We start from the raw sequence: 10,974 nt of genomic DNA, 5'->3' as shown, positions 1-10,974 counted from the left end.
CTACTATCCTTGCCTGGACCTATTCCTATCCTAGTCATTCTTTTATTCCTAACATACCTATAGAAAGCCTTAGGGTTTTCCCTAATCCTATCTACTAAGGACCTTTCATGTCCCCTCCTTGCTGCTTTTAGCTCTCTCTTCAGGTCCTTCCTGGCTACCCTATAACTCTCAATCGCCCCAATTGAACCTTCACGTCTCATCTTGAGATAGGCCGCCCTCTTCCATTTAACAAGTGATTCCAATTCCTTATTAAACCACGGCTCCCTCGCACGACCCTTTCCTTCCTGCCTCCACATAACACATTGGAGGTTATTCTCAATGTGAAGGCAGGACATTGGGTGCACAAGGACTGTGCAGTGATCACTCGGACTGATACTATCATAGACAGATGCAGCTGCAGCTGGCAGATTGTTAAGGATGAGGTCAAGTATGTTTTGCCCCTCTTGTTGGTTCCCTCATCACTTGAAAAACCAGTCTAGCAGCTATGTCCTTTAGGGACTGGAGCAGCCTAATCAGCAGCCCTGCTGCCGAGCCACTTTTGGTGACAGACACTGAAATCTCCACCCAGAATATAATTTGCGCTCTTGTCATGCTCAAAGCTTCCTCGGAGTGTTATTCAACATGGAGTAGTACTGATTCAGCAGCTGAGAGAGGACAGTACATGGTAATCAGCAGGTGATTTATTTGCCCATGTTTAACCTGAAGCCATGAGACTTCATGGGGTCCAGAATCAATGTTGAGGACTCATGCCTGACTGTATACCACTGTGCCACCATCTTCGCTGGGTATGACCTACCTGTGGGACAGGACATGTTCAGAGATGGTGAAGGTGATGTTTCGGACATTGTAAGGTGTAATCCATGAGAATGGCAATGAAAGGCTGTTCCTTAACTAGTCTGTGAAACAGCTCTCCAAATTTTGGTGCAAACCCAGTTATTAGTGAGGAGGACTTAGCAGGGTTGTTTCAGCTGTTGCCTTTTCTGGTGCCTTGGTCAATGCCAGATGGTCCTTCCTGTTTTATTCCTTTGTAGAGGCTTTGTGGCAATTGATATAACTGGCTTGCCAGGCCATTTCAGAGGGCAATTGAGAGTCAACTACATTTCTGTGGGTCTGGATTCAGGTAGGCTAGACCAGGAGGATGTCAGATTTCCTTCCCTGAAGGAGAATGAATCAGATGAGTTTTTCTAACAACCATGGTTTCATGGTCATCAGTAGATTCTTAATTCCAGATATTGAATGCATATTGCACTATCCGCCATGGCAGGATTTGATTCCACCAGCTGCTGTGATAGGATTTGCTCCCTGAAGAGCAAATGCTGAGACAGGCTGGAATTACCAACTACACTGTTCCCATGTAAGAGGAGTCCTGCTGAGTTACAAAATATTCAATGGCGTACACCAGGTCAAAACAGATTAAAATAGACCAAAGCAAAGTTATAATCAAATATAGCAAAAGCTCTTTAACTAAAGAGTGATAACATTTGGAATAAATAGCAAGGTACAGTTTTTTGAGAAGATTTGTAGCTCAGGTTGATGATAAGTATGTAAATTAGCTCACTGAGCTGGAAGATTTGTTTTCAGCTAGTAACATTATCAGAGAGAGTTTCTAGTGAAGCGCTGGTGGTATATCCCACCTCTCTATTTATAGGTCTTGGATTCTTAAGGTTGGTGATGTCATTTCCAGTTCTTCTTTTCAAGGAAAGGTAGATAAGTCCAGTATTAGGGACAATGTAGAGTTACAGCTAAGCCTAATGCTAGAGAGGCAAGTTTCAACAGGCCAAATGCGCTTTTTCTGCTACGGACTGTGATAGGAGCAGCACAAAGTACATTAAGTTAGTCCACTGCATTATACATCAAAAATTACCTGAAAGAAGCTCATCTCTGTGTCATTGAGAATTCCGTCATTGTCCTGATCAGAAATGTGGAAGATCCGAGTCAGGGCTTGAACACATAATGGTTTCAGCTGAAACACACACAAAGCTTTGTTAGCCAGGGACAAATGGGCAATCTCACTGATGTCACATGCAGTCTGAAAACAATTTTGTATAGGCTGGAAACTTATTGGTTGGAGACTTGCTAAGTAATTAGATCTAGACAAGATTGACAAAAAAACAGCAACACAGTCCTTCACATACCTATAAATCCCTTCAGATGAATCAGTGCGCTTTTCCTTCCCACTTTTAGGTGCCTTCCAGCAGAGATTATTTGCTTAAACAATTGGTGTAAAACACTTATTTTTAAAAATCTCTACGTAGGTGGCATTGGCATTTCTTGCCAAACCCTAGTTACCCTGAGGTGGTGGTGGTAATGGGTCTTTTTCTTGAAACACTGCATCTGTTGATGCAGTTTCATATAATCAAGGGGCATGCTAGCCTATTTAAGGGGACAAAAGGAATAAACCACAATATATTAAGGGACTGGAGTCAAACAGGGTCAAGACATGAGAATTTCTTCCCTGAAGGAGGTCAGTGAACTAATCAGGGTTTCTAAGACAAGTAGACTGCGTCAGAGCCACTTTTACCAATACCAGCTTTCTAATTTCAGTTTTTTTATAAACAAAAACTGAATTGGAATTCTTAAATTGCCACACTAGGAGTAAAGTACATAGCCTTTGTAACATGCAAGAGTTAAGGCTTCCAGTTTTCCCCTTCTCCCTCCTATTAGTGAGGCAATTAGATTTAAAAGCAGTTCTGAAACTCAGTACCAGCCCCTGCAATGGTCTAACAGTTAACATAGCTTGGATTAAACACACAGTCCAGAACGCTCAAGATCAAGACAACCAAGTTCATTCTTAAAAGTATAAGGCCACTCTGATGAATGAAATACAAAGAATGGAAAAAACTGCTTTGAGCTTATATGGTATAGTTAATGACCTCAGGGCATTTTAGGCTGATGAAGCATGGTCACTTATGATTAGGAAACTGAACAGTCAATTTGAATACAAAGTCCCATGCGATAAAGATGACATAGTTAGGGATTGGTGGAGGAATAAATACGGCCAGAACACTAAGGGAACTCTGCTGCTCTTTGTATAATGCTATCGGATCTTTAATAGCCATCTATGGGGTCAGACACTATGGCTTAACACCTCATCCAAAACGGCAACACCTTTAATAGCTTCAAATTGCACTTCTTTGCTAACACAAAATGAGGTTGGGACAATTATTGACCAAAGTGACAACAGAGTATAAGGACTGATTTCTGAGCAAGGTTCAAAGGCATAAAACTGTCTAAAGTAAAGTAACATTGCTTTGTATGTTACCTGTTTATCTTCTGGGCTATATAGAGGTGCAGTTGGGTGCAGGACAGCCTTCTGTGCATAGAAGAACAGCTCTGAAATATTCTTTAGATTCTTAGCAGAACACTGCAAGATATAAAATAGCATAATATGTGAAACAACAGAAGGCAGGGGAGTACCCCAGATAGATATAATCAAAACGCCAGTTTTCCCAGCATCTTCCACTGCTGCTCATTAACCAGGCATAAATATGGTGAGCCAACTGGGTTGAGTCACATTACAGATCATAGGAGATCCAAGTTCATGAACTAAATGAGAATCCCTGTTCTAATGCCCTATGATGGCATGGACTTGACTGGTTACTAGGAGACATTTATTGTCTTCTCCTGGGTGGGAAAGTGAATCTCAATACATCCAAAAGATTTAAATTTATCTGCAGCCTTCTGCCAAACAGCTTTCAGCCCATGTCTGCATTTACCAATCAGTGAAAATCAAAATGTCTGGAATTTGTCACAAAAAGACACTTCTTTAAATCAGGAAGACAGAGTGTTCTTCAATGAAGGAAACATACCATCCTTACCGGATCTGGATCTGTACACAACATGATTGACTCTTAGCTTCCCTTGAAATGAACTGAACAAGTTCTAAGACTAATTCCACAGGCCGATATGGGATGGGATAACTGGCCTGGTCAGTGTATCACAGGGAAGATGAATGAACTGACAACACGATTGAGGTCTACAGGGCTATTCAAGTTGGGTTTGGAGTATAAATGAGTGTTGCAGTAGTTGAGAGGGACAGTCACTGTTGTCTGCATCCAAAATCAAGCCCAGAAGGACGTGCTACTTGTACAATGCCAGGGTTAAGGAAAGCCCCTCTACATTGGAGAACACATTGGAATAGGAAAGGAAGGAATTAGTTATCATAATTCACATGGGCACCACCAACAATAGGTAGGACTAAGAAAGAGGCTCTTCTGCAAAGGGAACAGAAGGAGCAAAGCACTAAATTAAATAAAGAACAAAAATCTTTGAATTACTACCAAAGCTACAAACAAATTTACAGAGGCTGAATAAGATCAAGGAAATAAACTCCTAACTGTGGGAGGAATGAGTTTAAATTCATGAGGTACCACCACTAGCACTGGGGAAAGGGGGTATCAGTACCTTTAAAAGATCTGTCACTTGAACCACTCAGGCACCAGTGTCCTGGCAAATTAAATTCAGTGAGGCACCATCAGATTGACTGTGATCTTACTGAACAGCAGAACAGGCTCAAGAGGCCAAATGGACCTCACATAATCCTATTTATTGCTGCCTAAAGCCAAGAATATCTTTAAAATATTATTTTATTGGGACAACAGTCTGTTTAGTTCCCAAAGCTACAATCAGCAAAATCAGAAAATTTCATATTGTGGGTCTCACCTCCACACAGGTTTCAATTTCCATGAACTGGTTCATGATAGGCAGAATTGTTTCCATGGAACTGGTTCCTTGTAGGTCTGATTTGTTACCTACCAGGATTACTGGAATTCTGGGAGAAACATATATAAGTAATCAAACAAAATAACTGGTCTGAAAAAACAAATAAATGATAGAAACATATGGTAACTGAACAATTGCACCAGAAAGCTTTACTCTAAGAAATTTCAGGCATGTCATTTACATTTATAAAGCAGGCAATACAGTTTAAAAATCCCGAGGTGCTTCTAGAAGTAAAATCAAAAAACAAAAATCAGTAAGACAGACAATATTATTGAGTGTTAAAGATGGATCTGAAAGAAGAAAAAAAAGTGGGTATTAAGGTGGAGAAAAGACTGAGGAAGGAATTTAATGGAGAGAATTCCAGCATGGCACTGTATTTCCAAGGGACAGAATGGCTTTCCCTATTCCAATTAATACCACTATTAATTTGCAGCAATGGGAAGCTCAAACTTAAACTGCCACTTCCCAGAGTCCCCGCAGTCAGCTCCAGAAAATGTTGTGGAGGTGCCGGTATTGGACTAGAGTGGACAAAGTCAGAAATCACATGACACCAGGTTATAGTCCAGCAGGCTTATTTGAAATCACAAGCTTTTGGAGTGTAGCCCCGATTGGAAAGCTTGCGATTTCAAATAAACCAGTTAGGCTATTACCTGGTGTCGTGTGATTTCTGACTTTGTCCAACAAATGTTGACTTACCTGTTGCCCTGTTCAGTGCTTCCATTTACCAATGGAATCCATTTACTTTGGATCTGAAAAAAAAGAATAACAAGAGAAGAGTTTGACACTTTCACCTGCAGTACAACTAAACAACTGAATTGGGGATTGCTGGATTCACCCAGACAAAAAAAGAGAGATATTTAACTTGTTTATTCCAGCACACCCTGGTGCTTGTTTCACCAATTCTTAACCTTCAATAAACTCAGATCCAGTTGGAGTAAATTTTATTTTACCATTGAAGAATCCAATTTGCATTGTTATTTGCAAAATTCATTTCCCGTTTTCTTAAATCCTTATTACACTGTTATGATTTATATTTTAATTGGGAAATTACAAAGTCCAAAGTATGTGTGAGATTCTTGGAATATTATAAATAATTGAAGGCACAGAATGGGTCATTTGGCCCAACTAGTCCATGTAGATGTTTATACTCAACACAAACCTCCTTCCTCCACTCTTCGTTTCATGCCTTTATCTAACTTTAAACTCTTGTGACAGTACTATTAATTTAAACCATAACCTATGCTGGTTAGTTCCACAATCTCACTACTGAAAAACAATGTTTCTCCAGAACTCTTTGTTGGACTTATTAATGACTCTCTTATATGTGTGGCTCTTGATTTTGGTCTTACCCATAGATGGAAGCATTTTGAACTTACATCTAGTCCATAAAGTCCCTTCATTATTTTAAAGACCTCTGCTGATTTGCCCTCCACCTCATAACTGCCCTCCCCCCCCATATGATCTTTTCCAGGGAATACAGCCCCAAACTGTTCAGTCTTTCTGGATAATTGTAACTTCTAGCTATCAGAATGTGTTTTAACAAAATTCACAATTGTCAAACCCAGAATTTCCAATCAATTTGTATGTACCCAAGGTTGAGATTGTAATGTTAGTGTACATATTCTTATCCAGCTAGGGGCTGTCACTGAATTGATGAGATCAAATCCTACCAGGGCAAGTTGTGAAATCAAACTCAACAAATATATTTTATTACTAAAGCTAGAATAACTAACTGGTTCACTGCCGCCCTTTGGGGAAGGGAGCCTGCCAAACCAGTGGCCTGGTCAGCTGGTGAAAGCAAACTCGGGAGTGACTCAGTTTTAGACAATAGATGCAGGAATAGGCCATTCGCCCCTTCGAGCCAGCACTACCATTCACTATGATCATGGGTGATCATCCACAAACATTATCCTGTTCCTGCCTTATCCCCATAACCCTTGATTCCAGTATCTTTAAGAGTTCTCTCTATCCATGTCTTTGTTGAAAGAATCCAGAGACTTGGCCTCCACTGCCTTCTGGCGCACAGCATTCCACATATCCACCACTTTCTGGGTGAAGAAGTTTCGCCTCAACTTTGTTCTAAATACCCTACCCCTTATTTTTAAACTGGTTCTGGACTCACCCATCAGCAGAAACATGCTTCCTGCCTCCAGTGTCCAACCCTTTAATAATCTTATTTATGTTAATAAGCTTTTGTTTCTGCTGTCAACATATAAGTTATGATGAAGGGTTTTTGCCCAAAATGTCGATTTTACTGCTCCTCGGATGCTGCCTGAACTGCTGTGCTCTTCCAGCACCACTAATCCAGAATATAAGTTATCAGATTGATTCAACTCAATTTTCCAGGTTAGCAAGTGAACATGATTCCTTGGCTAATACAGTAATAACTGAGATACCAAACTTTGCATTTCTATATTGCTTTTCACAACTTCCGGAAATTCTAAGTGATTTACAGCCAACGAAATATTTCTGAACTGTTGTCATTGATGCAATTTAGGAAATGTGGCAGCCAATTTGTACATAACAAGTTCCCATGAACAACAAAATAACTATCATGGTACCAGTGTGAGACTTCAGACTTCATCTGATGAAGGGGCAGCATTCTGAAAACTTGTGATTTCAAATAAACCTGCTGCACCATAATCTGGTGTCAAGTGACTTTTACCAAAATAACCAGATAATCCATTTTAGCAATGTTATTAGAGAGATAATTATTAGCCAGAACAACAGTTAAAACTGTCCTCTTTTGAAACAATGATCATCTGATTTTTGACGTCCACCCATGAAGATGATCAGTTTCAATTTCATCTGCAGGATGGCACCTTCAACAAGTGCAACGCTCCCTCTGTACTGCACTGGAGTGAAAACCAAACTCTCAGTTTCTCTCTCAGAAGGCAAGAGTGCCAAGAACCAGAAGTGACAATCTAATATGTCAAGAAAGATTAGTGAACATTTTAACACATATAATGTGTTTACTGGATAGAATTACATTTTGAACCAATAGAAATAATGTTCCTATAAAACAAACTGCTGCTTCAAAACCAAGCTTAATCTGTGCAATCAATCCAAGTCAAACAGAATGAAATACCAGTAGGTAGCTGCTGAACAGTCAGCCACCAATGAAAGAACCCCTTTTTCTAGACATGCTGTGAAGCTGACTTGGGGCGATCTTGAACCAGGGATTTAGGTTGGTGACAATGTACAAAAATAAAACAAAACCCAAAAATTTTCAATCAGGTGAGACAGTCAAGCTGGACTGAAATCCTGACTACAGTATTAATCTTGTCAAATAAATCTATGCAAGAGGTTTCTGTGTTGTGACGCACAGAGAAAGCAATATGGAGCAGTCAGTCGTGTAGGTGTGGATTACAATCTAAAATAGACCTCTGGAGTGGATGACCCAGATACCACTGCACACAGACTTCCCAACACATGTTCTAAAGTTAGAAATTGAGCACATCAATATCATATATCAGGTAGATGAGATACATGTCCTATTTATCAGTTGCAAATGTGTCTCCCAGCCATGAGTGTTAGGCAACATTTAACAGCCTTTCCAGTTCCCAGGTAGACAAACATGCTTGTGTCAAGCAGTATCAGGTCTCGGTGGTAGCTCTCCAATTTTACAAATGCATTTGAGGATTAGAGTTGTGTCACTGGAAACTGTGCATTTCTACAAGGACTGAATGACATCTTTTTACCACTTCAGATGTGTTTTTAAAACAGGGCGAGTTATGGTGATCATGAATGAGAAAGGATTGTGGAAATAAATCCAAGCATAACTTCCAAAAGGGAATTAAGGCTTTTTGTGTGTGTGTGTGTGTGTGTGTGTGTGTGTGTGTGTGTGTGTGTGTGGGGGGGGGGGGTGCGCAATGAAGAGAATTAGATGGGCAAATGAGTGGATGGTTGTTTGGACACTGGTGGGTCAAATGGCCTTCTTATAGGGACATAGAAGCAGGAGTAATCCATTCAGCCCATCAAACCTGCATACAATTAGATGAAGGTTGATCATCTACCTCAACACCAACTTCATATGCTAGCTCCATATCCATACCATGTAGTTAGTATCCAAATACTTATCAATTTTTGTTTCGAACCTGCTCAATGATTGAGGTTCCACACATCCGTGGGGGAGGCAATTCTGAAGATTCACTGCACTCAGAACATGTTTCGCCTCATCTCTGTCTGAAATGTGTACCCCATACTCTGAAACTGCATCCCTCATTCTAGATTCACCATCTGGGGAAACATTATTTACATCTACCCTGTCATGACCTGTGAGAATGCTGTAGGTTTCAATGAGATCACTGCTCATACATAGTTTAGTGTCATCAATAAATGGGAAAATATTTTTTTTTTAAATCATCCTGTTCAGCCATGTTAAAATATATCTCTGTAGCAGATGGGATTTGAACTCAAACATTCTGTACTAGAGATAGGGCTACAAGAGCTATTCTTTGTAACAAGAGCCCTTACACATTGTGAAATGTTACAATTGGTCACCACATTGAATCATTGTGAACTATGAACTATGGCTCCAGCATTGATTCTCTCTAAACTAGTGACAATGGCCCTACCTCTGGACCGGGAGGTCTAGGTTCAATTCCCATCTGTTCCAGTATTGAATAACGACAACCCTGAACAGACTGATTAGATATTATCTACCCTCTTCATAACAGCCTGCCATCCTGAGAGCAACTTGTATAATCCTACTCTCCTATCTGTCTGTTAACCAGTTCTCAATCCATAACTGTGTATTATCCCCATCCCATGTGCTCAGATTTTGTTTATTAATGTTCTTGGTGGAAACTTGTCAAAAGCCTTCTGAAAATTTAAATACAACATATCCACTTGTTCTCCTTTATCTATACTGAGAATAATACCCTTAATAATAACTCCAGCAAGTTTGTCATTAATGATTCCCCTTTCATAAATCCAAGTTTCATAAATCTGATCAATCATATCATTATTTTTAATTGTCTAGTTATTGCATGCTTTGTAACAGATTCTAACATTTTTCCTAGAGACATGAAACTAATAGGTTTGTAAATTTCCATTTTCCTTCTCCTTCCCTTCTTAAATAATGAGGTTCTATTTGCTCCTTTCAAATTTGCAGGAAACATTCCAGATGTGTGAATTCTGAAAGATAGCCATGAAGCATCCATCATCCCTGTAGCCATCCCTATGCTTGTTCATTCCATGACAATCCAGGCCTACATTCCTAGTGAAATACAGGAACGTTACACCGACAGAGATGCCCTTTCCAATGCAACATTAAATTTGTTTGCCATCTCAAATGGACAGTGAAGGAGAAAGGTCTGTTCTGGTCCTTTGTTAGAACAAACCCAAATTAATCTCATTGCTCCCTCTCTCTCTCTCTCTCCATAATACTGAATCAATCCCAGACTAATTCTTTGCTTTATCCTCTCACTATAGACGTGTACAAATCACAAAATTATTCTCATTACTCCCATAAAAATCCTCAAATCAGTTTTCCTTCCCCCTTCCCTGATCCAATGAAAACAGTCCAGCATATCAACTCTCTGCTCATAACTATATTTTTTATTAATGTTTCTCCACTTGTTTGTGGGAAGTCCCTGGGCCAGTATTTATTACCCTTTCCTAACTGCCCTTGAACTCAATGGTTTTCTCAGGTCATTCTATAAACTAGTTAAGAGTCAATATAACACGATGCTTGGGGTCACATGTATAGCTGACTAGGTAAGGATGACAAATGCCTTTCACAAGGAGGTCATTAGTTTAGCTTTTAGAGTCATAGCGTCATAGAGATGTACAGCATGGAAACAGATCCTTTGGTCCAACCCGTCCATGCCGACCAGATATCCCAACCCAATCTAGTCCCACCTGCCAGCACCCTGCCCATATCCCTCCAAACCCTTCCTATTCATATACCCATCCAAATGCCTGTTAAATGGTGCAACTGTACCAGCCTCCACCATTTCCTCTGGCAGCTCATTCCATACACGTACCACTCTGTGTGAAAAAGTTGCCCCTTAGGTCTCTTTTATATCTTTCCCCTCTAACCCTAACCCTATGCCCTTTAGTTCTGGACTTCCCGACCCCAGGGAAAATACTTTGCCAATTTACCCTATCCATGCCCCTCATAATTTTGTAAAACTCTAAGGTCACCCCTTCAGCTTCCGATGCTCCAGGGAAAACTGCCCCAGCCTGTTCAGCCTCTCCCTGTAGCTCAAATCCTCCAACCCTGGCAACATCCTTGTAAATCTTTTC

General features: G+C 40.2%; 1 protein-coding gene across 2 annotated transcripts in view; it reads right to left on the bottom strand.

Moving 5' to 3' along the window:
- The window catches only part of rhot2 (ras homolog family member T2), a 48,140-nt gene that overhangs the window by 18,415 nt on the left and 18,751 nt on the right, over positions 1–10,974 (bottom strand). For both annotated transcript variants that reach the window (XM_043711436.1, XM_043711435.1), the window contains exons 6-9: positions 5,419–5,471; positions 4,663–4,771; positions 3,263–3,364; positions 1,865–1,963 (exon numbers count right to left, since the gene is read on the bottom strand). In XM_043711436.1, coding sequence (XP_043567371.1) covers positions 1,865–1,963; positions 3,263–3,364; positions 4,663–4,771; positions 5,419–5,471 — 363 coding nt within the window. The remainder of the gene's footprint in view (positions 1–1,864; positions 1,964–3,262; positions 3,365–4,662; positions 4,772–5,418; positions 5,472–10,974) is intronic.

This window comes from Chiloscyllium plagiosum, chromosome 21, assembly GCF_004010195.1.
Source record: "Chiloscyllium plagiosum isolate BGI_BamShark_2017 chromosome 21, ASM401019v2, whole genome shotgun sequence".
NCBI classification, from domain to species: domain Eukaryota; kingdom Metazoa; phylum Chordata; class Chondrichthyes; order Orectolobiformes; family Hemiscylliidae; genus Chiloscyllium; species Chiloscyllium plagiosum.
This window is presented reverse-complemented; position numbering and strand designations above follow the sequence as displayed.